The sequence below is a fragment of the Xenopus tropicalis genome, chromosome 6 (assembly GCF_000004195.4).
Source record: "Xenopus tropicalis strain Nigerian chromosome 6, UCB_Xtro_10.0, whole genome shotgun sequence".
Classification (NCBI taxonomy): Eukaryota; Metazoa; Chordata; class Amphibia; order Anura; family Pipidae; genus Xenopus; species Xenopus tropicalis.
The window spans coordinates 146658885-146686778 of record NC_030682.2 but is presented as its reverse complement, the minus strand read 5'-3'; the positions used below and the strand labels follow the sequence as shown (position 1 = coordinate 146686778).

The 27894-nt window shown below is 45.5% G+C and overlaps 1 protein-coding gene across 13 annotated transcripts in view; it reads left to right on the top strand.

Annotated features, from left to right (window-relative positions):
• The window catches only part of ptk2 (protein tyrosine kinase 2), a 151163-nt gene that overhangs the window by 44358 nt on the left and 78911 nt on the right, over window positions 1–27894 (top strand). Inside the window, exon 1 of one of the 13 annotated variants that reach the window (XM_002934477.5) lies at window positions 3650–4020. The exons of 11 other annotated variants lie outside the window; for them this stretch is intronic. In XM_002934477.5, coding sequence (XP_002934523.2) covers window positions 3918–4020 — 103 coding nt within the window. In that variant the 5' untranslated portion in view covers window positions 3650–3917. Of the gene's footprint in view, window positions 1–3649; window positions 4021–27894 lie in introns of those variants that run through there. One more of the 13 variants, XM_031904112.1, reaches the window with a different exon arrangement.

The window sequence follows — 27894 nt, the reverse complement described above, 5'->3', positions numbered from 1 at the left end:
GTCTAACAGTTGTCCTACACTTGGGCCCCATGCAGCTCTGATTGAGTGTGTCCCTTATCCATTGGGAATTTCTAAATGATCTCATCATATCTGTCAGCCCTAATTGGATATCAGCTAGGCAGGCCATTGTTTTGGCCCCTCACACATGCCAAAACTCATTGGAGTTGGCAAGTTGGCTACCATTTTTGCTCTGTGTCTGCCGTTTGTGGTCTATTTATAAGCTTAGGATTAGTTGTAAGAGGTCAAAATCTGCAAGACTAATGGAAGCAGAATTGGGGGGCACTGTGGGTTTCTACTCCCTCGTTCATTGAATTCCCCCAAATGTCATTTGAGTTTTAACGTTCCTGACCCAAAGGTGTACCCATCGCACTAGAGTCCCCCATTGGAACAACAGGCCGCCCTGGTAAAGTGTGTAAAGCAAGGGAAATTTCTCAGTCGGCTAATGAGTTTGTGGCTTAGTTTCCCTTTAGTGGTGACGCAATGGTTTGGGAGAAAGCAAATGTGTTTCTTTCCCACAGCAAAGTGATTATCGTGGGTTCAGGCAGCAACGGGCAAGTTCAACATCAAAGCGAGCGGGGGTGCACGCTATTCTTGTTGGCCATAAATGTTATGTGAATTCCAGACGCTCGGAAGCTTGCGCTCCAGGTCTGCGTGACCCTTCCTGGGTGTTCAGAGATCTTTTTGGGTAATGTGATACGTTTTGTTGCAGGGAACTGAGTTGCTTTTTTTTCTCTTGTACCAAAATGTATGGAGCCTTGAGGTTGAATCTGTTTGTCTTGCTAAAGACATAGGTTGGGAGACCCTCGCACTAACGTCACACCAAGTCAGCAGGAGTCCTTCTTATTTGACTTGGGCATCGGATTATTTCACTCTTTGCCAAACTTTGTTTGTTTGAAGCTCCTTCCTCGCTTTTTACAGCCTTAAAAATTCACCTTGGCTTCTGATCAGATATCAATTGGTCAGTAAGTATCGGGGATAACAATGACCTCCCCCAGCAGCCGTTATTGGCCCATGTGGGGCCAACTTCAGTCCAGGGCCAAACAATCACATTTAAGTGACAGGGATAGGAAAAGTTGGAGCGAGGGCCGCATCAATGAGCTGATGCCGCCCTGATCCGAAGAAAAATAATGCCCGTCCGATTGAAGTCTGGCCAATTTTAGGCCAGATATTGGTCAGGGAGGCCTATCAGAGGGGCCGAATCAGCAGCTGAAATCTGCCCGTGTATTAATTTTCGAATTTGTGAATTTTTCGAATTTCAAACTCAAAACAAACTCAAGTAAAACTCGTAAACTCAAACTGAACATATGGCTTAACTTTGCCTATGACAGTTCCCTTTGGCTTATGTCTAAGGGGGAGATTTATCAATGGTCGAATGTGGGTTTTTTTCTCAAGTTTTTTGGCACTTAAAAAACTGAAATTAGTGTTATGTTTCGAAAACTCGAATGTCTGGTATTTCTTAAGTGCAAAAAACCCAAAAACTTGAATGTAAAGGATTGTCATTTAAGGGTGAAGACACATGGAGATACTAGTAGCAAATACTTGTCATGGCTGATAAGACAGACAATGCTGATCATTTGCTGATAATTGTCTCTACGTGTGTTTAGCAGAGGCAACTCTCAGTATTGTCTATGGCAGGGGATTTCCTGGTGTTTAGTAGCTGTGACAAGTACCTGCAGCTAGTCGCTCCGTGTGTCTTCAACCTAAAATTGTCAACCTTGAAGTCAGAGGGAGTTGGCATAGGTAAAGTTAAGCCATATGTTCAATTCAAGTTTACAAGTTTTATTTGAGTTTGTTTCGAGTTTGAAACTCAAAAAATTGAGTATTCCACTTTAATAAGTGAGCATTCTATATACGAGTTTAATCGACTTAGAAAAACAAACTCGCATTCGCAAATTCAAAAATAATTAAGCCCCTTTAATGTGCATTGACAGTTTATAGCCACTTTGCTCATAAGTGACTAGATAGGCCCTCTGCGCCCAGCCTTCCAGACCTCATGCATCAAACGCCCAGCAATAGAGCCGCACTCTCAGCCAATGTCTAATGGAAAAATATATATGGGGGGAGCACGAGACAAAATGCAAAATTGCTGCAAAAAAAGTGCTTTTATTTTTATGCCATACATGACATGTTTCGGGCCCCTTTCGTGCCCTTTATCTGCTCATAAGCCTGGGGGCTACTATATAGATCTGTATAGGGGTTATTAATTAACCGCAAGGTGCCCCTGACACTTGTGCGTGTGTATGAGCGAGGCTTATATGGGGGATTGGCAGTCAGTACTGGGGGGCAGTGAGTAAAGCAACCAGTTCCACTAAGGGACATTGGTAAGCTCATCAGGAGGGTAAGCCTTGCTGCCTTGAGGGGCTGGAGTCTTGTGTACAACTCGGGCACTATTTGCATGAAGCTTGGCTATTACATTTATGTAGATTTTCTCTGGAATTCTGTGCACCTAGGATCTTTCCTTAATTTGGAGCACCATACATTTACACTGCTAAAACCATTTATATATGTGATTCTGCTTTGATAAATTCAGACACATTGCTGACCATAGTTTGTGTGGCTGAGGCCCAGGGTGGCGGCTTCAGTTTTCAGTTGGGTAAGTTGAATATGGCAGCTGGGAGTTCAGCTTTAAATGGAATTTAGTATGTTGTATTCCAGCAACCTTTCAATTGGTCTTATTTGTTTTTGTATGCTTTTTTTTTTGTCATGCCTATTCAGGTCCTCCAACTGAAACTTATGAGTCAGTTTGTCGGGGTCGGTGACCCTGTCAACCAAAACCTGGGTTATGTTTTGTTTTTCATACGTTTTGTTGCTTACCTTTCTTTGCAGACTCTCTACCCCCATTTTGACTGCCAAGTTGCTGTGTGGTTGCTAAGGTAGTTTAAGCCCTAGCAAACAGACAGCAGTTGAAATACCAAGCCTGACAGCTGCAGAACAAAAAAGTAAATGACTTGGGACAATTATTATTAACATTTATTTATAAAGCGCCAACATATTCCACAGCGCTGTACAATAAGTGGGTTTCATACTTTGGACATACAGAGTAACATATAAAGCAATCAGTAACCGATACAAGAGGTGAAGTGAGCCCTGCCCCAAAGAGCTTACAATCTACAACTGCCTGTATCGAGCTGAGAGCTAATGTTAAGGTGAACTGAAGGTTTTGGCTCTTCAGGGAAGCTGAGAGCTATAGTTTAACAGCAGGGGACTGAGGTTTATGAAGGTGTTATAGGATTGTGTGATTCTTTGGATGCTGGGAGTTGTAGTTCAAGTGGGAGAGAAGCCCTATAGAAAGGGAATTCAATAAATGTTATAATGTTATAAATTCCCTCTGAAAAGTGTTAAAAGTTCAATCTGCAAATGTTGCATTTTCCCTGTGTGTATGAAAGAGTTAATTTTGCTGTTGTGAGTATCTGGGTCGGTTCATTCAGAACCATTTCCGACCCTGTGAATTAAAGCCATTGCCCCGGTGCCAGACCTGAATGGAAACCTGTTTGGTTGGCAGAGAGCGGCGGGTTCCCTGTGTCCGGGCTCAGCCAAGTTTGCTGTGTGTTTGGTAAACAGAGAGTGTAGGGTGCTATTAGCATATTAACAAGGTGCTCGCTAATAGCCTTCACTCTCGTCAGTGCCTCCTCCTCCTCCTCCTCCTCCCTCTCTCGCTCTGCCTCAGCCCGGCTGAATGAAGCCAGGAATTACAGGCACGGTCACGTTACTGCCTCTCTCCCCAGGAGAAACAAATAGGATGGTGTGTGTGTTTGCCGAGCCATGAGAAGATGGTGCCATTGGAAGGTAGCCTCAATGTGCCACGCTGAGCCAATGCGGGCAACCCTCCAGCAGGCTCCCAGCCCCCCAGCACTCAATTGGGACATTGTATCCGGGAAGCTGCCTTGATCCCCCCTCTCCCCGGCTCCGGTGTGTGTATGTGGTTGGAAGGGGCAGGCCGGCTGGGCCCGGAGCGGCCAGGTGCTGTCATCTTTATGGAGAAGAGCGGATGCAGTCCCTTCCCGATCTGCTGGGCCAAAGGTACCCCTTTCCTTCTCCCCTCCAGTCTGGTAGCTCATTACCACTGCCTGCCCAAAGTCATTCTGCTTGTTAACCCCTAGCATGCCTTGATCTTGGTGTAAACCTTCTTCCCAGCTTATGGGTAGGCACCCTCAACCTCAACATCACAACTGTTACTGATATTTATGCTTTATTGATCCAGTGGGGATCGTGGGAATTGTAGTTTTAACAACTCTAAATTGCCCATTCCCCCCCCACTAATTCTGCTGTGGAATTGGGGAAGTAGATGTCAGAGGTTTCCCCCTGGGAGCAGAAGAGTTAATGCAGTGGCTGCAGGTAGAGAGGCACAGGGGGGGTTAGTAGTAACCTCTGCTGTCAACATGTCCATCTGCGCAGGAAAACTTGCTGTGACACGTAGCCCCCGGCCCCTCTGGGTCTTTGGGAAGGACCTTCTCTGGGCTGGGGGGTAACAAAGGGCAAGTAAATACCGGCATATTAATATATTGCTGTTGTGACAGAGGCGCACTTTAGTGACAGATGTGACAGCGTTCAGGTCACTCCCACTAACAGTATGTCACATATAAACTGATGTCACGGGTCATTTGGCCGGACAAGTAGAATGATTTGCGGGGGGGTTGGGGGTGGCAGTGGTGTGCCTGCGTCTGTACCCGCACCGTCACATTGCTGTATGGAGACTGAGCTACAAACCCTCCTTATTGTGAGTCCAGTGGGATAGAATGCTGTGTGCAATCATAGCCGCTGTTGGCTCCATCCCTACCAGCTGATCTGCCCAAATATCATGCTAGCAGCACATTGGGGGGGGTGACAGATGCCCGCTGGTGTAATACCCAGGCAAGGAGATTTGCTGGCTGATCCCCCGTTTCACTGGCCATCTGCACGTTCCTAAAGGCAACATTAATTAAATTGACATCTCTGATTAGGGCACATATTCCCTTTATTCCCGGCCTCATTTCTGTCTGTTTAGTCTGATATTCCCTTTAAAACTAGACACAAAATCGGCTTGCTGAATGGCTAATTAGAAACTAGTGTAGAAGCAAACGACGTGGTTGCACTAAATCCGGTGCAGTCTGCAGCGTGACTCGACCTGCCGGTTTGCCAGACAGGATGTATGGGCATTGCATAATCACCCTGCAACGTTGCCTTGGCACACTTGCTAGTGAAACATCCCAAGAGGGCATGCTGGGAAATGTAGTGCATATGAAGGGCTGCCAGGGGAGTTATTCCTGCAAATGGCACTGAATGTTCCAGCTGTCCCCAGGCAGGAGCGTTACAGGAGATATAACGGAGATTTGTGGCCGATTTGTAAACAATAACAAGGGCCCCGGTGTGTTTCTGCATGAAGCCAAGTGCTTTCTGGGGGCCCCGGGGCTCCTGCTGCTTCAGCATTTGATATTCAGCAAGCGTTTAATCCACCTGTTGTCAGATCCTGAAACCCTACACCGGGGGGTAGGCTGCTTCCCGTCCTGCCCCGCTGCTGCTGCTGCTGGCATGCCACATCTCCGGGCTATTCATGGCCCAGCGCAGGTAGGTCCCACAGCATGACAAGGCACTCTCTCCCTTGTTTAAAGGTCAACTTGTGTAACCCATTTCCTCTCCCAGTATCTTCCTGCTCTACCCATGTGCCTGTAAGATAAATCACTTGTGTGTCAGAATTAAAGTTTTATTGACTTTCCGTGAAGCAGATTTTTTGTGCTTTCTACTGCGGTGGAACTCGGGGGTTAACTGACCCCCTTTTTCTTTTTAAGGGCTATGCCCACAGGGGGCCACACTGTAATGTCAGTCGCAGATAAGATTCCATGCTAATGGGTATGCTACCCACAGAACCACACTGAAATACCAAACACTAAGGGCTCTGGCACACGGGGGAGATTAGTCGCCCGCGATTAACTCCCTGTTCGCGGGCGACTAATCTCCCCGAGTTGCCTACCCCTGCCATCCCACCGGCAAACATGTAAGTCGCCGGCGGGATGGCAGACGCGGCGGGGCGATTTCCGGAAATCGCCGAAAAAGACTCGCGAGTCTTTTTCGGCGATTTGAGCGAAATCGCGCCGCCGCATGTGCCATCCCGCCGGCGACTTACATGTTTGCCGGTGGGATGGCAGGGGTAGGCAACTCGGGGAGATTAGTCGCCCGCGAACAGGGAGTTAATCGCGGGCGACTAATCTCCCCCGTGTGCCAGAGCCCTAAGTGTCCGTTAACTCCTGCATTACTGTGCTGCGGGAAGCACTGAGGGTGAAGACACACGGAGCTACTTGGTAGCAGTTACTTGTCACGGCTACTAAACACCAGAAAATCCCCTGCCATAGACAATACGTAGAGACAGTTATCAGTAAATGATCAGCATTGTCTATTTTTGTAGCTGTGACAAGTAGCTGCTACTAGTAGCTCTGTGTCTCTGCTCTGAGATACACACAGGTACTAGTAGCAGCAACTTGTCTGGGCTACTAAAAAGACAATGCTGATCATTTACTGATAACTGTCTGTGTGTTTCAGCAGAGGCAATTCTCAGTATTGTCTATGGCAGGGTATTTTCTGGAGTTTATTAGCCTTAAGGGCTCTGGCACACGGGGAGACTAGTCGCCCGCAATAAATCTCCCTTGTCGTGGGCGACTAATCTCCCCAAAATGCCATCCCACTGGCAAGAATGTAAATCACCGGTGGGATGGCATACGCAGGCGCCGCGATTTCCCAGAAATCGTGGAAGTTGCCTTGTGGCGCCGCGTATGCCATCCCACTGGCGATTTTCATTCTTGCGGTGGGATGACATTTTGGGGAGATTAGTCGCCCGCTACAAGGGAGATTTATTGCGGGCGACTAGTCTAACAAAGTAGCTGCTATCAGTAGCTCTGTGTGTCTTCACCCTAAAAGCCATTGCAGGGAATTCAATTGAATACAACAGTGTGTGGGAATGAGACGTTCTAGCTGGCCCCACCTGTATCTGTAGGGCCCACTGGCCAGGGACTAGATTCTGGTGGGGGGGGGGGGGTCTGTATTTCATATCTGAAGCCCCAGCTTTATATCTGCCCATGGGTAGCTAGCTAATTGGAGGGCCAGTTCACAAAACTGCACTAGGTACACCTGATTAACAAGAACAGCTTAATTAGTCGTAACGGCCAATCTGCAGTTTGCTCTAAAAAGTTAACAGCGGTAAGACTGATGAGAGCTGCATTATGATTGGTCGCTGCAAGTTACTTGAATACACTCTATACCTCCCCCTTTTTCCCTTTAGCAGCACCCCCCTCCCATATCATGTAGAAAAGGTGCCTGGTCAGTATAAATCACTGCACCCTGTAACGTGCATCTTAATGAAGCGGTAATTAATTGCGCAGCATGTGGATTGTATTTGTGTCCGGCTGCAGTGGATTCACCCATAGTGCAGAATTAGTGTGCAACGCGGGTTCTACAATGGCGGCATTTTGCGGGGCAGGTTGGGTTTCGGGGTTACATCTCCGCTGTGCCACCCTGGCACTTACCTCTGTGTTTGCTTTGCTGTGTGATGGTTCTTTCCCTACAGCACACACACAGAAACCCAAATGCTGCTCCATTGATTGCATTGCAGTCTGCAGCATGCACCCTCATTACTGCTAATTAACCATCCAACAAGTTGCATTTATGTGAGTTCAGATTTAAAGGCTACACCAAGCCCTCTGACTGCATTTCGTGTTCATTCTATCGCTGCCGCCATTATTGTACTTCCTGTGTGTCCCAGACCAGAACAATATGGGACCCATAGCCAAGGAGCCGCACCCCATGGGATTTCACTCCAGGGCTTGTAAGTCAGACATCTGTACAGTGTGCAACTGTATTCCATTGTATCCAGTGTGTTCCTGAGTCCCCATGCTCCACTGAGCAACAATCCCAGCATCCTCTTACACATAGTCCAGGGCAATGCATGCTGGGAGTTTTACATACCTTCTTAAGAGGACCCACGTGACGAATGACAGTTGTAGTTCTGCAACGGCAGAAGCTTCTAGTTATCAATCACTTTAACAGGGGCAATGGGGGTAGCTGCCCTGCCCAGAAATGAACCCGACTCCAAGCCCAGAATCTGTTTAAATGATACTACTTTTTAGTTAGCATTCCATGTAGATACATTCTGCATGGCTGCACAAATCGCAGTGCAGGCTGCACCTACTTTAATTGCTTATTGCCCATGCAGGAAGCCTTAGATGAGGTTGAGTTTCAGTACCAAAGAAAATAAATGCTGAAAGCCATTGCTTATTTTTATGGGCAAGTGGCTGTTTCTTATAGTGGCCTGCTGGGAGCTGGGGGGGTCACAAACCTATTACAGCAGTGAGGCCGGGCCGTTGGCTATAAAAAGAAAATAGCCTACCCTGTGGAAAGTGCGGCAATAGCGGTATTGTGTGGTTCGTTAGCTTCGTTTGCTAATTAACGCTAGTGCTAAGCAGTGCTCTCCCCTAATTGGCATGCTTTGGAACTCTTTCCTGATTAATGGCTATAGTAATCCTGCCTAATGGTAATAGGGGGCCCGACCCCATGAATGCACCTAATCCCTCAGCAGCATTCTGCTACATTGTTCCTTTCTAGTGCAGTGTGGGGTAGTTACACTGTGTCATGAGGGAATTTGCCCTTGGCTTAGACCAAAATGTACATTTGGAGTATATTTACCCCCCCTTCCAGGCAACACATTGGCTAAGGGGTGCAAAAAGGGAAAAACATCCCTTATTTTTGGGGGAGCACTGAGCCCTTACACACTGTTTTGTGTGGGGTTCATTTTGATTGGACCCACCTAGTATTACATTATGGGAGAAATAAGCTACTGCTAAGGTCACTATAATCACTGGGGGCCGGATTGGCACCCCCTCCCCAGGTGACTAACCTTTTCTTTTAAAGGAACAGTAACAAAAAAAAAAATAAAATGTATCAAAGTAATTCAAATATAATGTACTGTTGCCCTGCACTGGTAAAAGTTGTGTGTTTGCTTTTAAAACTCAAAAGCCATTCAAGCTGGAAAAAGGGGAAAGGCACAGGTTACATAGCAGATAACAGATAAAATGACACTGTACTCTACAGAGCTTATCTGTTATCTACTAGGTAACCTGTGCCTTTTCCCCTTTTTTCAGGTTGAACGGCTGCCCCCGGGGCTACACAGCGGGGTATTTATATAAACTATAGTAGGGTTTCTGTAGCAAACACCCCAGCTGTACCAGTACAGGAATGGCTGCCCCCGGGGCTACACAGCGGGGTATTTATATAAACTATAGTAGGGTTTCTGTAGCAAACACCCCAGCTGTACCAGTGCAGGAATGGCTGCCCCCGCGGCTACACAGCGGGGTATTTATATAAACTATAGTAGGGTTTCTGTAGCAAACACCCCAGCTGTACCAGTACAGGAATGGCTGCCCCCGGGGCTACACAGCGGGGTATTTATATAAACTATAGTAGGGTTTCTGTAGCAAACACCCCAGCTGTACCAGTGCAGGAATGGCTGCCCCCGGGGCTACACAGCGGGGTATTTATATAAACTATAGTAGGTTTTCTGTAGCAAACACCCCAGCTGTACCGGTGCAGGAATGGCTGCCCCCGGGGCTACACAGCAGGGTATTTATATAAACTATAGTAGGGTTTCTGTAGCAAACACCCCAGCTGTACCAGTGCAGGAATGGCTGCCCCCGGGGCTACACAGCGGGGTATTTATATAAACTATAGTAGGGTTTCTGAGGCAGACACACCAGTGCAGAGCAACCGTATATTATATTTTAACTTTGATACATATTCAGGTTTTGGTGGTACTATCCCTTTAAGGTATCACCAGGCAGGCTGTGTGATTGATTGACTTTAATGGATGTGTACTGGGGGCCACACTGTACGGTTGGTTTTCCATGGTGATGCTCATTCGGGTTGACAGCCAAAACAACTGGAACAGAAAGTTAGGGTTGTGGCCTATAGTGATGGTCCCCATTGCGTAGATACGGGAATCAATTAATGGAAACACACCGTACATACTGCTATAAAACGCGTAGGGTGAGTTAGTTGGTTACTATCTTACTCCATGACTTGGTTAGCTTCCCTTCAGATTGGCCGCTTACTTTGCATTCTTACTGGAAAAAGAGTTTGAGTATATTTGCAGCAATATCTCTCCCCGAGCCTTTGGTTAGGAATAACAGACCATAAAGGCGGTCGATATTGGTCCCTTAGACCAATTTGGCAGCTTATCTGCTTGTGTATGGGCACAAAACACGGGCCTGCCCGACCTATATCTGCCCTGAAATTGGCCACATCTCGATTAGGTTTGATTTTTCCGTCGGATCAGGGACCGCTTTGGCTCATTAATGGGGTCCCCAAGCCGACAGCGCCTATACCCGTCGTTCTGATTCAGTCTTTGCCCCCCAGGGCCAAACGATTGAATTAGCCCGATATCGCCCACCCATAGGTGGGGAACTTAGTGTGTATGGACACCTTTAGGCAGGGCCAGGGCTTATTATTAGTGCAGCCACCAAAGAAGCCCATATTATATTGTTTTTTTATATTATAATATTATATTTATATTATATTTGTGTTGTTTCTTTGGGACCCAATCTGATAACAGAGGCTATTTGTTAGCAGCTTTTCTATCAAATGAGGACATTTCTGTGCTTCTTGGTTAATAAAATAACTGATATATGATAATTGGGCAATGCTGTAACGGAATTCAGATGGCATCTTGTTCCAGCTGCTGGTATTTGAATACAGTGGGATTATACAGAGCTGGGATGGACCCCTGTATCGGGCAACAAATTCATCATCTAGATACGGGGTGTGGGGGCAAATACAGAGCTTCCAAAGGGGTCACAGCCAAATATGTGGGTTTTTTAAAAATTATTTTCCTGTGCTGATCCGATTACCATCTGATTGCTTGGGATCCCTGACCCTAGCAACAAGAAAGCAAATTGTAGGTTATATATTGCTTTTTGTTGAGTTCTGGCCTGATTATTGCAATAAAAGGGATCTCCCGCACCTCCCAAGCCCTTGTAAAGAATTTTAAACTCATTCAACTCCTGCCCCAGTTATGTCTTAGCATTTATTCTTTCTAATAACTCGGAGCGCCGGTGACCCCGAACGATCTGCTGAGAGCAGACTGGCCCGTTTCCCAGTAGAATAATGTGGGCAGGCACAGCCAGGCTTCGGTGGCACCATGAATGTAATGAGGAGCTAAATCTTTTCCTTAGGCAAATGCATTTTGTTTGTAAATAATTAAATAATAGAGACTTTCTTTTAGGCGCTTATTCCCTTGTTACCCTTTTATTTATGAAAGTGTCTGTGCAGCCCCCCCCAACGCTGAATTCCACTGTGTATAATTTACTGTACCGCCAATCCCCAGAGACTGCGTGCTGCTTACTTACCCTTTAAACAACCCAGAAACCCAAATTTGGGTTAGAAATGTCCTTTTCTACTGATTTTCCTTCTCAGGCTGGTTCCTTCCCACCGGTACCACTGACTGCTCCCCCTTGGCACCTTGGAATAATTGATGACTCCCCTATTAAAGGGGTAGCTCACCTTAAAAAATAAGTAATGCAAATTAAGAATAACAATAAAATTGTAGCCTCACAGAACAGTAGTTTTTGAAATGGAAGCTGGAATGATCCAGAAGATGAAGGCAAATAACTCAAAAACTATATAAAATAAAAACCAATTGCTTAGAATTGGCCATTTTATAACCTACTAAAGGTTAACATAAAGGTGAACTGCCCCTTTAATAACTTTACTAACTTGTTGGCAGCATATAGCTAAATGAGATCTGCATATTAAAGGGAAAGTAAAGCCCCATGGCGAGTTGCAGTGCAATAATACTGATAAAATGAGTGAGAGAATGTTTTTAAACTGTGTCTGTATTCCTTTAATGCCTTCTGACTGGCTCTCTGAGGCTTAGTACCGTTTAACTTGACCTTTAAATCTGATCATCATCTTCTGGCTTTGGCTAATTTAGTGTATCTATTTATCTTCCCTGTGTGCATTAATATAGGCCTTGGGCAGGTGATGATTATTCTAATTTTGTATAGTGGGTCCGACCCCCACCCTCCACTAAGATTTCCAAGGTCTCTCTCCCCTCCTGCAGCCTTTCCCTTCTATCAGCCCCCAGTTTAGCGTTGCTATAGCTCTCCAGCCACGCTCGCCAAGGGCCCCGGCTCTACCTTTTGTAAAGTGGAGTTCATTAGAGTCCTTTGTTTTCTGCACAGGATACAGGGTGCTCGGGCAGGGAATGAGGAGTGTATGTGCCGGCAGGAACCAGCGGTGAGATACACTGTAATGCTGCCCAGGGAAAGTGATGGGCACTTAATTACACTGTACATTGTTTTTCTTATGTTTCCTCTATAGGCACATAGGGTAACTAAATTGCCCAGTGTTGGCCAGCCCATGCCAGTGAGGGGCTAGCCAGGATAAAAGATGGCCATACATTATAAGATCCATTTAAATGACCGGATCGCAACAACAGGGAGACAGGCTGCGGGGCAAAGACCGCAACAACAAGACAATGCATTCCTGGGCCTGGTGGTAAAATCAAACATACTGATCAATATCTGCCCAATTCTTAGCCAGATATCAATTTGGTAGGCCCGTAGGGGGGCATACACAGGCAGATAAAGTTGGCCATACACGTTAAGGTGACCATACACGAGGTCGCCAAGTGAGCGGATCTTCTCCTGGTATCTCCACCTACGTGTGGGTGATATTGGGAGAATTTAGGCTAATTCAGTAATTTGGCCCCAGGGCCAGAATAGGCGCAGTCGGGCCGATTACATTTTTTAACCTGCCCGAACGATCGGTTGGGTCAGGCCCGTTGTTTGTGCCCATACATGGGCCGGTAAGCTGCCGAGTCAGTCTAAGGGACCGATATCGGCAGCTAGAAACGGCCCGTGCCAAATTGGTTAGAAGGGCCCCAATCAGTAGTTTAAAAATGCCAATAATGACCACCTTAAGTTAACCTGTTAGTCCAGCCCTGTAAGTAGTTACCACCCTAGGGATGAAGACACATGGAGCTACTTAGTAGCAGCTACTTGTCAGAGCTACTAAATGTCAGAAAAACACTTTGCCATAGACAATACTGAGAATTGCCTCAGTAAATGATCAGCAGTCTATTTTAGTAGCCACAGCAAGTAGCTGCTACTAGTAGCTCCGTGTGTCTTCACCCTAAAGCCATGGCCAAATGGGAGACTGTCTCTCTCTTGCACTCTCTTGTTCCTCTCAGCCTGCAGGCAGGCAGTCAGTTGGAAGCACTTCCACTCACCGGCTGCCTTCTCCCAGCAGCCCTCGCCCCCCAGCAAATGCTCGGCTACCAGTCCCCTTTCCCTAACACTGGCCATAGTGAAGCTGCCCATACACACAAGGAGCTTTGCCTGTCTCATCTACATTTTGGGCCAAGGTGTAATTATTATCATGTAATTATGTGGCTGCCAGGCCTACAAATGAATTGGAAGGGGTCGTGTTGGCAGCGTATATGGCCTCAGTATTGCGGGGCAGGCAGTCACATACTAGATGCACATCAGGGTTCTTCTGGGAAATACGGCAATAACAATAGAACTAACACATTGCATGTGATTTGAGCCTGTATTATACGTTTTCTAAGCATTTCCCCCTAAAGCTGCTATCTGTACGTACGTATGGGGGGCTGTAGCTATCGGAGGTGTTTTGCTCTGTAAATCAAGTTGTTAATCTCTTGCGGCTCCAGAGCTTTTGAAGTACAACTCCCAGCAGGCCTCGAGTAGGAAAGAGAAAATGGGAAAGATTATTCCCTACATGCTGTCTTGGCACTTTCAGATCACTCACACACGCACTATTTATTGCAGTAACCCCCTCTATCACCTCCTACAACATCAGTGCATGTATACAGTATATATATATATGTGTATTTAACTACTGAATTCAATGTAATGAAGTGATTCATCTGTTCAAGCTCATTTTCTGGGCTAATTCTAAAAATCCACTTATTTTTTCCAAAACAAACTTAGCTGCCGTTCACCACAAAGAAAGCTGTAATTCTAAAGCCCCAAAGTCCCCTGTTTTATTGTGCGGGATGTGTGCATGATGTGCCTGAAATCACTGCTCCTATTGGCTGTAGGCACAAGGCTTGGTTACCTGCCCGGTGCGTACATCTACCCTGCAGAACCCGCCATTGGCATAAACGCCTCTCTTCCCCATTGGGGGTCATCTGGAAATTCTAAGTATTTTAAAGGGTAAATAAGATGCAGGGAAGCCAATGGGGTTGTAGCTTGGTATTTAGTGGGTGCTGCTTTGGTTCCCAATGGGGTTGTAGCTTGGTATTTAGTGGGTGCTGCTTTGGTTCCTTCAGTGAGTTGTGTTTTAATTTTTTTCATCTGATTCTCTTGCTAAATTAAAGGGGTGGTTTTCAAATGGGGGTCACTGACCCCAGCAGCCAAAAACTATTGCTCTGTGAGGCTCCAGTTTTGTTACTTTTTATTATCTATCTTTATCTGGCTATTGTGATACTAATATCTACAGTTAGTATTAGTGGTTGTATATATAGTTTACGTATGAGAGTGTATAGATTGGTTAGTATAGGGTGTGGGTGCTGGGTTTACTTGGAAGGGTTGAACTTGATGGACTCTGGTCATTTTTCAACCCTATGTAACTATGTAACTATCTTTTTATTGAGGCCTATCTCTATTTATATTCCAGTCTCTCAGGCAGACAGGCAGGCAAGTGCCAGAGGTGCTGCTGTTAAGGTCCCCATACATGGGCCGATTCTAGCTGCCGATATGGGTCCCTTAGACTGATTCGGCAGCTAATCGGCCCGTGTATGGGCACTACCGACGCACCTGCACGACCCATATCTGGCCTGAAATCGGGCAGATCTCGATCGGGCAGGTTAAAAAATCTAGTCAGATCGGGTACCACAATGGCTCGTTGATGCGGTCCCCGGCCCGACTTTTCCTATACCTGTCGTTATTATTCGATTGTTTGGCCCCAGGGCCAATACCCGTATGTGGGGATATCGGGAAAAGATCCGTTTGCTTGCTGACATCGCCAAGCGAGCGGATCGGCCCGTGTATGGGGACCTTTAGATGCCATACAGTCACTATAATATAATTAATCCTTATTGGAGGCAAAACAATGCTATTGGGTTTAATGTTTTTATTATTTTTTTTCTTAGAGTTAAGGTATGGAGATACAAATTACAGAAAGAACCCTTTCCAGAAAACCCTGGTTCCAGCCATTCTGGATAACAGGTCCCATACCTGTATTATTTATCCGGGAAATAGAGAAACACATTCTCCATGCTGGGTTTAAACTGGAAACACTGGGACACTTTATCTTTGATGACATTTAAAGGCACAGCGCATGATTATGTACTACATATATTGTGTTTCTCTCATTGAGTTCATTTCCAGCTTTTATGGCTCACAACTTATTATACACGCTTAACTTTCCCTTGCAAGGTCACTGGGCAGACCCCATAATGGTTTCCATGGCTGTCTGCTCGTTACTCTCCTTACTTGTATTAATACCTGCCAGTCGATTCCTGGCCCTAGGAATTATGGGAGGGGGAGTAATGCAGAGAGCAGTGTATGTGCCTAAATAATCCCAAGGCTTTAGGAAATCGGCGTATTGTGTGCACAAATCCTCGTTCTCATGACAACAGATCAGCGACCCATAGTGTTAATGTTTTTCGACCTGTGACCCAATTTCTTTTCCCTTTGGGGGTTAGCAGCGTGTTTGTTTCTGTGCCCCGCTCTTTGTTTCACTAACGTAAGGATAATATAGATTTACATTGCACTCTATAAAAGCGCAACTGAAATATGGTACTATTGAAACATTGCTTAGCGTATATCCCATCTGTCAGGACACTGATTCTCCATTATTTAACTACACAAACTTTGTGTAGCCTTGTGCCTTTATTTGGTCACAGAACCCCTCAGTGACTTCTAATATCCTTATCATTTACAGTAGGGGGTACATTATCCCTTATAATACATGAGTGATACTCAGAGTTCCCTGTATAACTCAGCCTGCAGCCTTGTGCCTTTATATGGGCACAGAACCCCTCAGTGACTGCTAATATCCTTATCATTTACAGTAGGGGGTACATTACAGTAGGGGATATATTACCCCCTTTAAAAAATGGGGGCATATGTCAATTATAACAATTGTTTTGTATATATATGTAATGAATGCATGTTGGAAAGTTGCTTAGAATATTTTTTTTTCTTTCATTAGGCAAAAATAAATAATAATAAAAAAAAAGTTCCTGTTTAAGAAGAGAGACTTAAACTCATAATCATTTGTTCTTGCTTTCTTATTGTGGGAATTAGGGATGCCCAAAATCCACTGTTTTCGGATTCGGCCGAATCCTTTGTAAAGGATTTGGTCGAATACCGAGCCAAATCTTAATTGAATCCTGGCCGAATCCCAAACTGAATCCTGGGCAGTATGGGCCACAGCAGACTCTGTTTAGCTTCATACAATTCCTATCTTACATATCTAATCCTATAATAACCCGACGCACTGATATAGTGATATAGTGATATAGGGATATACAGGGCCGCCATCAGGGGGGCACAGGGGGTACAGTCATCCTGGGCCCAGACGTTTCTAACTTTAAAGGGGGCCCGGCCGTGCTACAGTTCTTAGCTCGGGCCCCCTTTAATCGAGTCCGGGCCCTGTCACTACTGGCGACCGCTGCTATGTCCCGCTGCTCTCTGCTCCATCTGCGCTTATATAAGGTTGCGCCCCGTGCGTAGTGACATCACACGCACAGGGCGCAACCTTTATAAAAGCGCAGATGCTGCAGACAGCAGCGGGACATAGCGGTGGACATCAAGGAAGCCGGAGGAAGTAGCAGGGCTACCGGTGAGGAACTGAAGGATGCTTGGGGGAGCTGGAGGAAGCAGGAGGACACTGGGGGGGGGAACTGGAAGATTATGGGGGAGCTGAAGGATCTTTGGGGGTGGCTGGAGGAAGCAGGAGGACACTGGGGGGGGGACTGGAGGATGACGGGGGTGCTGAAGGATCTTTGGGGGGGGGGCTGGAGGAAGCAGGAGGACACTGGAGGGGGGAACTGGAGGATGCTTGGGGGGGCCCTGGAGAAAGCAGCAGTATGCTTGGGGGGGGGCTGGAGGAAGCAGAAGGACACGGAGGGTAACTGGAGGATGCTTGGGGGGCCTGGAGGAAGCAGGAGGACACTGGGGGGGGGGGGGAACTGGAGGATGCTTGGGGGGGCCCTGGAAAAAGCAGCCGTATGCTTGGGGGGCCCTGGAGGATGCTGGGGGGGAGCCGAAGGACACGGGAGGAAGCAGTAAGCAGCGGGGAGCTGGCCATAGTATGAATAATTTGGGGGAGGACCAACAATGTTTTAGGGGGGCCCTGGCTACCAATGTTTTAGGGGGCCCTGGCTACCAATGTCTGTGTGTACTTTGTATTGATGGGAGGGGTCACTGGGGGAGGGGCCATTGGGGGCGTGGGAGGGCCTAGAAAATTTAGTTGTGAGGGGCCCCGTGATTTCTGATGGCGGCCCTGGGGATATAATACTCAGCTGGTAAATGTGCTGTTAGAACTCTCCGTTTGTTTACAAGCAAACGTATATGCGATACTTCTAGCCCAGGGCGCATTCACAGATAAACACCTGTTTGTCTGGAGAAGTAGGGCAGCACCATGCAAATTACACCCGGAACCATTGTGACATGGCACAATAAAAGTCTGTTTTGGCAGGATACATGATAATGTAACACATAATTGCACGCTTCACCCATAATTGCGCAGTGAGTCCCAGGCTATAATTATACAAGTGTTGAATACAGAATCGAGAAGAATGCTGGTTCCTTTGCATGAACTGATGTCTGGAAACCCTCACAGATGGGTTTGAGTGTAACGGGGCTGGGGGTTCCATTGTTAGACTAACAGCTCCAGGGTCCCGAGCTGATCAGACAGTATTATATGGCGCAGGATAGTAATGATCCCTCCTTAAAGGAAAACTATACCCTCAAACAATGTAGGTCTTTATAAATATATATACTGTAGCATAAACAGCTCATATGTAAAACCCTGCTTCATCGAGATAAACCATTTTTATACAAATATACTTGTTTAGCAGTATGTGCCATTGGGTAATCCTAAATAGGAAACTGCCATTTTAAGTACTAAGGGCCGCCCCCTGGGATCATAGGAGTCACAGTGCACACAAACATGCTAGGCCCCATCAGCCAATGAATGGGCAGAGTTCTGCCTTTTGCTCCCACACTACTTCCTGTTACAGTTAGAGCTGGATCACTTCCTGTCTGCTGATCTCTGAGGGGGCACACAGCCCATCACTAAATGGCGGCTCAAGGGAAAGGGTGTAAAAGGGCAATATTTACTGATATATATATTCCAGTTTGGGGAGATTCTTTAATAGGCCACTTTACATAATAAAAACTTTGTTGATTAAGTTTTCATTCCAGACCTTGGTACAAAATGGCGATCTATTATGAACCTTTTGTTGTATGCGCCCAAAGAAGCCTTGTTCCCATTGGTTCAGCCATATCCTCTCCGAGCCATTGCTATTGGGTTATCAATGCAAAAGTGGCTTCAGTGGTGATTTTGCCCCCACCTAAGGAAGAGAACATCTATCCTCTTAAACATGAAGCTGTTGTGGCAGTAATCTTTTTTATTCACCCTAAAAATTAGCTTTCCTTCACGCTATAATGGCTAATTGCAGCCCAGCGCATAGAGATGCTATGGACATTAACCCCCACCATGGATAATGACTCCCCGGCAGCCCGGAGGTGACCCCTGGAAATGCAAAGCCATTAAGCAGCGCAAGATCATTCTCTGTCTTCACTTCATCTGTGTAATTTGTCATAAAAATGAGAGTATATTAAGATGATGCTGCATTTAAACCATTATGGCCTCCGTTTGTAATTAGCTCATTAATCCATTTGGTTTCAGGCCTTTTGCCGATGCGAAGGCAGAAATGGCAAAGGGGGTTATTAGATTATAGATGTGATTTATATAATCTATTGATTAGGGCTGTATGTAATAAGAGCTTGTAAGTTATGACTTTGCACCTAGGGAAGAGGTAGTTGTCTAACTACACAGCAGTGGGGCAGATTGGGGTACCCTGGGGTATGTATCTGTATAACACTGGCACCCAGTCTTTATGTACTGAGCCTTCGATTTAGCATGGGCTTTATGGGTGCAAACATAGGGGGCTGATTTCATTCCAGAACTCATAGACTAGAGTGAAATGCCCAGGACAAAGCAGAGGTTACAGAAGGATGTGGGGTGCTTAGAATAAAATACGTGTCTGGTGGCTCACTAGTCATTTTCCACATTGGCCCCTTCCTCTGGCTCCTGAATTTAATAGCGTGACACGCGGCTTATTCACACCAGCGAAGCACTCCCTTTTGTTTATTGGTGGGAGTGTGGGAAGAGCAGATTTATAGCATTGGCCTGTAATAATGTCAAAGAATGTAAAGTGACAGCAAGTGCCAATCCAATTAATCACTTCACTCTAAGGATTTGTGGCTTTGGCACAAGGTTTTACACCAGAAGCATCTGATATTTGTTAAAAAAAAGGAGAGAATAATGATTCCGATGATATCATAATGTATTTCTCAATAAATTAGCAAACATTGTCCCTCAGGGGCCACCATTAGAAACTCACTTGGCCTTCTGGGTTCTGCATGGGTAGGCCGTTAGGGGCATTCTGTGCTGGGTCCTTATTATTGGCTAATTGGGACTCGGGACTGAGGTAACCCTGCACCCAATTGCCCGAAGACCTTGCTTATTCCATGAAAGACTTCACCCATCTGGGCTTGAGGTTGGTTGGTTATAATACTGAATTTCAAGTTAAGGCTCCTGGCCAACCAATATACATTCTTGTCTTATTGTACAGCGCTGTGGAATATGTTGGCGCTTTATAAATAAATGTTACAAATAATAATAATATTATAGACTTAGTTGGGATCAAGTACAAGCTACTGCCATTTTATAACCGGAAAAGGAAATATTTAAAAATGTGAATTATTTGATTAAGAAGTTTTTTCTGTAATTTAGAACTTTCTGGATAAGGGGTTTCTGTATAACAGGTCCCATGCCTGTAGTTCCTTTCTCTGTTCCTAAACGGTTTTATTCCCAGTGTGTTGCCAAGACCCAACTAGGCCCTCGCATAGGCCCTAAAGTTATTCTTGCGGTTCTAGTGTTCTGCCTCATCATTGTGTTCCTTCCATGTAACATCTCGCTAGCACACTTTGTAGGTGCACGGAGGAGGACATGACGTGGGTACCTTTGGGGACTCTCATTGGGGATCATAAGGGCCCATTTCTATACCTTGTTCCTCTCTTAACTTGTTTTTTCAGACAGGTTTGTGAACCAGTAAGAATGATATTTCTGTTTAAAGTGCCATTAAAGAACAAGTCAACCTAAAATATACATTTTTGCCTAATAAAAGAAAACCTAATTCTAAGCAATATACATTCATTGCAAATGTGTAATAGTTTTTGATGTATTTGTGTATATAATTGTTATTAGAAGCAGTGTTTTCCAGTCCCTTTCTATTCTCTACCCTGGGGGCTCTGACTGAAACAATGTAACACAAGGCTGCAGCCTGACAGACCTGTCTCGCTGGGGGAGACTGATCTTTGCAACATTGTAACAACCAAGAGTTCAGCAAATGCTGCTTTCAATAGCAATTACATTTACTAATAACTTTTAAAGCACTAAACATTTCGAGAGCTGTGCCTACGGCAGCCAATTGGTTTCTCTTGGAAAGATGTTTTTTTTACTTTCTCAGAATTCTGTAGGTTTGTGCTGTTAGACAGATACTCGTACATCACATCGCGCTCCCCCTGCAGCCATTGCAGCACTTGTAAGGTGTCAGCCAGACTGATTGGGATTCTGCCTTCTCCAGCACAAATGACATATGGCACTGGCGTAGGGGTGAAACACCTCCCTCGTCCCAACGTTTGTACCCAGAAACCAATGGGGGATAAAGCTTGTAATGCTGATTATTAATCCATTCTGATGCAGACTGCACTGATTTCCAGTCTACGATGTAATGTGACTCTGAATTAAATAAACCTTGTATTGTAAATGTTCTTTAATTTATATAAACTATATAGCAGGGCTCTCCAAGTGGGAGGCCGTAGGATGGTTGTGGGTTTTTATGGAGGAGAAGGACTCTATAGACTTCATTGTATGACTTGTTCATTTGACTATAATCAATCCATTGAACATATATGTATATATTGAACAAAAATTGGCCCAGATCTTCCCTCTTAAAAGGTTGTGGGGTCTTCGGCTTGTACAGAAGCACAAAATAAAAAGTGTAGCAAGTCTTTGTTGAGCTTTAGTTCTCCTTTAGCCCCCCAGTCTGCAGACTCTTGCTGTGGGGCACTCACGCAGATTAGAGGGTTTCAGTCTGACCTGGGGGCATCGCTGCATGTATGTTACACCCGTGCTTTTATTTTGCCCCTTAGAATGCTCGGTGGGGCTGTTAGTACCCATAGGATGCCCAGGCAATGCCCACACTTGCTGGTTGGGAGCACTTTCCCTTTGCAGATCGCTCGTATGTCTTGCTCTGTGACCTGGATAGATTTCTGCATCAGTAAAGTGAGGTTAAACTTCTCAGAACAGAACTAGGCCGGGCCCCAAAAGAGCCGCTCCTTCTGAAAGTCTAATGAATCCTCTGCTTCCTGAGGAAATGTTCCCCGCTCCCCGCGGAGGCTTCTTAATTGTCTTAATCGGCCAGAATTTGCTTTTCTTCAGCCTCAGAACTGCTCGGCAATACTAAGCCATGCCATATATTGGATTTATCTCTTCTTTTTATAGCAGAAAGATAAATGCTTTTTTTTTTCCTGTGATCACTGCCATCATTCTGTAAGGAGATGTTCCAATAATCTAACGTTCCCAGTCAGAATATCTGTAACCAGGAATAATGTCCCTGGGGGCCACACTGTCCAGATGAACTTTACTTAAGTATCATCATTTATTACCTTGGAACTGGAAACAATCTGAGCCGCTTCACTAACGGATGTTTCCATTTATTTCTATTTTGATCATTCTCTGCCATTGTATCCTGCCTCTCCCCGACCTGAGTGTTAAACATGAGCCGACTGTCAGGGAAATGGGGAAATAATCCACAGTTTTCTTCTTTTAGCCTTGCTATTTTCCTTGGAAACTATTTTTAAAAAGGGTGTAAACCCAAAAGAAACATTTTACCTAAAAATGCTCTGCAACTTTCCAATTGTAGGGGTTTAACTTCCTCTGCTGGCTCAGAACGTCCCGGTTCTGTTACCTATGCCCTGTGGGAGGCAAGTCCCCCTTGTCGGCCCAGGAATACTAAACTTTCACCTTCAGTTTAACTTTTAGTATGAGAGCGCTATTCTGAGACATTTTGCAATTGGCCTTCATTTTTTATTATCGAGTTATTTAGCTTTTTGATCAGCTGCTCTCCATTTTGGAGTTTCAGCAGCTATCTGGTTGCCTCTCTCCAAATCACCCTAGCAACCAGGCAGTGGTTTTAATAAGAGCCTCACAAAGCAATAATGTTTTTGCAGTTGGGGTCAGTGACCTCCATTTGAAAGCTGGAAAGAGTTAGAAAAAGGAGGAGAAGGAAAATAATGCACCAGAGGTGGATAAACTCTGGTGCCTGTAAGCAGAGTGTGCCAGTATCAAGCTGAGCCCTAAAATAACCCAAGCCTTAGAGAAGCCGAAATTCGGGGACCCTTATAAATGAGGATCACTTAGGGAAATCCAACTCCTACATCCCAGGTGTGTAAGAGAATCGGGGCTAGTGAGAAAGAGCAGTCACGTGCTCCACCGAGGATAAGTAGTGGTGTTTATATTCCCTGAGTAGGGCTATTCTGTTGGAAGAACCACTGGCACCCTTTCTTTTGTCATACACAGTTTGTTAGGTTGTTATTGTTCATCTACATCCCCCTTTCATCTAAATACCTCTGGCAAGGGCCAATTTAAAGGAGAAGTAAAGCTTTATCAGAAAGGTCCATGGATTTCTTGTCTCCTTTTTTGTAAACATGATGTACAAGGTACAAAGTTTTAATATTACAGAGAAAAAGGAAATCCATTTCAAAATTTTGAATTTTTTGATTAAAATTAAGTCTGGGGGAAATGGCTTTCCCGTAATTTGGAGCTTTCTTGATAACAGATCCCATACCTGAAGCACCAACAAATACCAGCGTTCCTTTATGGCTCATTGCTGGTGTATTGCCTACAGCATTGCTGCTACTGGGGCAAGTTCCAGCCCAGTGAAACCTTTTGGCTGATTATTTGGCACTGTCAGAGTCCCGGCTACAATGTTTGTCTGCACATTTGCCTCCTGGTTGTGTTTGTTGGCAAATACCCGCTGTGTTGTGCCTTTGTGCAATATGGTACAACTGTTCCGTAGCTGCAGCCAAGTCCCTGTGCATTCTTATGGGTTTCTTCAGAAGATTTGTCTTAATTATGCAAGTAATATTCAAGGACTTGTGAATATAATGAATTATGATATTGGGAACCTGATCAGTGCCTGAATAGCCTCGTCTGTAGCAAGTGCAGGGGGCCCTAAATGTGCGTAGAGCTGATGTACACTCCCGTTGGTACAGCGCCTCCCTGCAAAGCAAATGCCGCAACACTAAATTTTTAATCAACCCTTCCGGCACCGAGCTTCTGCCCTCCAGCTTCTTCTGCAAACGCCTGGATTTAGAGGAGGCGGTGGAATCCCAAATCAGGAACGTGCATAGATTGCCACTCCTGGAGTTGCTGGACTACAACTCCCAGAATTACAGTTATTACACAGTGTGTCCCCTGCTCTTTTCTATGTTATTTCCCCCCCATACTGGCTCCTCTGGTGCTCAGACCCTTTATGCCTTGCCTTAAAAAGGAGTGAAGAGGTTGGTGAGATGCTGTCCATAGAGCTGGCCATACACAGGCAGATTTTAGCTGGTGATTCTGATCCTTCAGATCGATTCAGCCGCTTATCTGCCCGTGTATGGGCACCCCCAACAGGCTAGATCTCAATTGGGCAGGTTTGATTTACCCATTGGGTCGGGGACTGCATTGGCTCATTGATGCAATTCTCGCTCCGGAGGCCCATGTACCCGCTATTTTAATTCAGTCAGTTGGCCCTAGGGTCCAATATCACCCGTAGGTGCCCATATCGGGAGAATCCGCTTGTTTGACGACCTTTAGTGTAATGAAGCCATTTTGATCAGTAAAAAATAAAGAAGACTTCTCTTTAGAATTAATAAATGGGCAAAGCAATCTAGCTGTGTGAGACGGGGATTTATCAGCGATTGGTCTCCATGCTGTTTTTCAGCTCATATATATGATATATGTGAAAACGAGTTGAAATCTCCCAGATGGCAGTGGGATTTAGGAGCCGGCAGTAGATTAGAGGAGTAATCCTCGCCATAGATTTGGCTCCTCTTAAATTTATTTGCATTGAGCCGATAGCCGTGTAAATGCAGAGTCTCAGGCTGTGTAATTAACTCCGGATCTGCTCCATAAACCAAACGGCCATGGAAAGTGGAGCGTGGCACAGCTGTTTGTAAAAGTAATGCCGTCCTGCTCTGTGTATGTATGTATATGTACCAAAATGTGCTGTGTAGTTAACATAGTCTCTAATGGGCTGATGGTATATAGTGTAAATTCTAGCACCTGAGTTTCCGCAGGTTTGTTTCCTATGGCTGACTCTGTAACACCTGGGGGTCCCAGAACCGTTCCAATGCCAGGCAGGCTAGATGAACTAACACCCCCCCCATAGTTCCCTACTGTAGGGCAATAACCCTAACTGATAGCAGCCCCCCATAGTTCCCTCCTGTAGGGCAATAACCCTGACTGATAGCAGCCCCCCATAGTTCCCTACTGTAGGGCAATAACCCTGACTGATAGCAGCCCCCCATAGTTCCCTACTGTAGGGCAATAACCCTGACTAATAGCAGCCCCTCATAATTCCTTACTGTATGTGTGTATATCTTTATTTATAAAGTGCTACTTATGTACGCAGCGCTGCACAGTAGAATACATTAATACAAACGGGTTATATAGATAAATACAAGTATAACAATAAATACAGATAAATACAGTTGCAATAAGTTAAGAGTCAAAGACACAAGAGGATGGAGGTCCCTGCCCCGTAGAGCTTACAATCTATATGGGAGGGGTAACTAACAGACACAAATAGGCAAATGTAAGTGCTGTAGGTCACAGTGGGTGACACTACAATATAAGTGCTGTAGGTCACAGTGGGTGACACTACAATATAAGTGCCAGTTCCCAGATCAGGTGCTGGGTGAGTGCTCCAATAGGGAGTCTTTAAGTTTAGTTTTAAAAAGACTGAGGGAGGGCAATAAGCCTGTAAGTGCCAGTAATAATGGGAATTCAGCACCAAATGACCAAGCAGCACAATGGACCCAGTCTCGTGCCACGGAGTATTTCGTTATTTGCCGGTAGGACAAAGGCTTATTTATGGCAAGTGACGCCGTGCCAGAGAGAACCGTGGGAACAGTGTAGGATTGCCTTAACGCAAGTCACAACACAGCATTGTGATACACATTGTGATACGGCAGAACCGGCCTGGGGCAGTTACGGGGGCGACACCTTTGTGAGCAGTGAGTTACAGGGGCCTAGGGGAGGGCATCCTGCAGCACTGCTGCCCGGCTAAGGGTACTATCATAGCTGCATACATCAAGATCCAATGCACAGAATACAAAATGCCGCTACCTTTAGAAGTTTTAACCCTTGCGGTGCAGGAGGTGATTTCTAGGGGGGCAGGAGCTTAGGGGCTTAGTTTGGGGGCATACAGTTGGAATGAGTGCTATATAGTTATCTGGGTTTGAGTCTGTCGATTGGTTGTAGATATGGGGCATGTTTGATTATCCTGTTGGATTGGGGACTTTGGTCCAATGGCTCCTATACTTGTCATTCTATTTTAATTGTTTGGCCCTAGGGCCACAATGAATTAGCCTGATATTGGGCATATTGGGAGAAGGTCTCCTCACCAAACAAGCAGATCTTGACATATACGGCCACCGTAATGCTGTGATTGGTTAAATGTTTGTCAACCCTTGTGAACCTTGTGTTTAAAGGATCACTGGGTGGGCAAGTGTCCCTCTGTGGCCCATAACATCCCTTTCTCTGCATTGGTATTGGCACATATGGGTGGGAGCTGCCATATTGCCTTTCCTTTAGTCAGTACAGTATGACCATTCATTTCTGTGCCTCAACTTCTTGACTTTGTACATAGGCTGATAAATACAATGTACCACTAGGGTTGGTGGCTCGTTAGATATATCCTCTCCTCACATATTCCTGGGGTGGATATTCTGTGTTATAGAGAAGTTTTGCCTTTAGGCCCAAGGGTACCAGGTGTTACTGGATTCTGTTAGAGAGAGGCACCTGTTGGCCAGACTGTCTCCTATAGACTTTAATGGCAACCACCTGTCACGAGCGTTGACAGACAGGTACTGGGTTGAAAACACTTAAATATTTGTTTTTGGGCTAAGACCAGCCTGTTGCCAGCCGTTGCTATTCACTCCATAGGGTGTATTTCCCCTTTAATCATAAGCAGTTCCTTAGAGTCTGTATTTCCGACTTGCCAGCACAAAACCTGCATTTTCTGTCCGTTTTATTCTTTTGGCAGTATTTTAGTTTTTAGAATGTATTCATATTGTTTCTAAAATAAACCTGTGGGCGAATCTCCGGGCAAACTCCCAGCAAGCGGCGCCGCAGCCACTGACTTCCACTCCAGTTTCATGTGTCACGAACGATGTCCGTATGCGATAAGGGCTTCTTAAGCTTCCAATAAACATCTGTCGGGCAATAAAACGGAGGATTTCTGCAGCCTTTTAGCTTTATTTTAACCAGTATTATTATTATTATTAATGTGTATTGATAAAGCGCCAGCATATTCCACAGTGCTGTACAATAAGAGGGTTTATACATACAGAATTGCACACAAATTAGGGGAGCAGAAGATGTTTTTGGTTAGGGGGGTGGCAGGAGAGGGAGGATTTGTGGCACGTGTAGCGGAAATTTTTGGCCACGCCCACTTTCTGTGGTCAAAGAGAGCCCCCCTGAAGCCCACCCGTGTTGTCCCTCTCCCGCCCGAGCTGCCCACCCCTCTGCCTCCATTAACCGCAACTTCCAAAACCTGAGGCCTATGATACAAATAACATACAAAGCAACTGAAACAAGAGATGGAGGGTCCTGCCCAAAAGAGCTTGCAATCTTTAAAGAGAATGGGTTGATGTATTTGAGAAAATTTGAAGATTCCCTTAGTGGCACTGGCAATGCACAGAGATGCTGAAGGTCAGAATATAAGGAGCATCTCATATACAGGCCCCACCCACTTACCCATCATGCTGTTTCTGTGCGTCACATGGTATAACTAAAACAGTGAAGGCAAAAATATATAGAGCCCATTCTGTGCCAGACTACCCAGGTCTCTCCACTGTCTCACTAATGTTGTGGGGCCACTCTATTTGTACCAGGGGAGAAACGTCCAGTACCACCATTAATTGGGGGTCTATAAAGGAAACCCACATATGCTGCCGATTGCCCGGTATTCTGCCTGCCATGCTTGACACAGGCTTATTTTGGCACATTTCCCCTTAGGGGGGTTAATAGGAGCTGATATGTGATATCGGGAACAACAGCTGCTCTGCAAATAGCTCCGGCCCCCTGGGATCTGTCCCTGGCCCCATATAAAGGTTCCGTAAGGTCAGTCTGTGCTGCTAGGAGCCCAGGGGGGTTTCTCTTTCCTACAGGGGTTTCATTCACATCTTTATAGGCCATGGTCAGCTCTTCTGTTATTAAATGAGCTCTGAAGCTTATTTATCTCCTTATATATGGATAATAGGGGGTGAAACTAATTGTGTGCACAGAAACTACCCTTTTTCTGGATGTTTTCATGAACTCTTACAAGTGGGTGCTAGCATATTG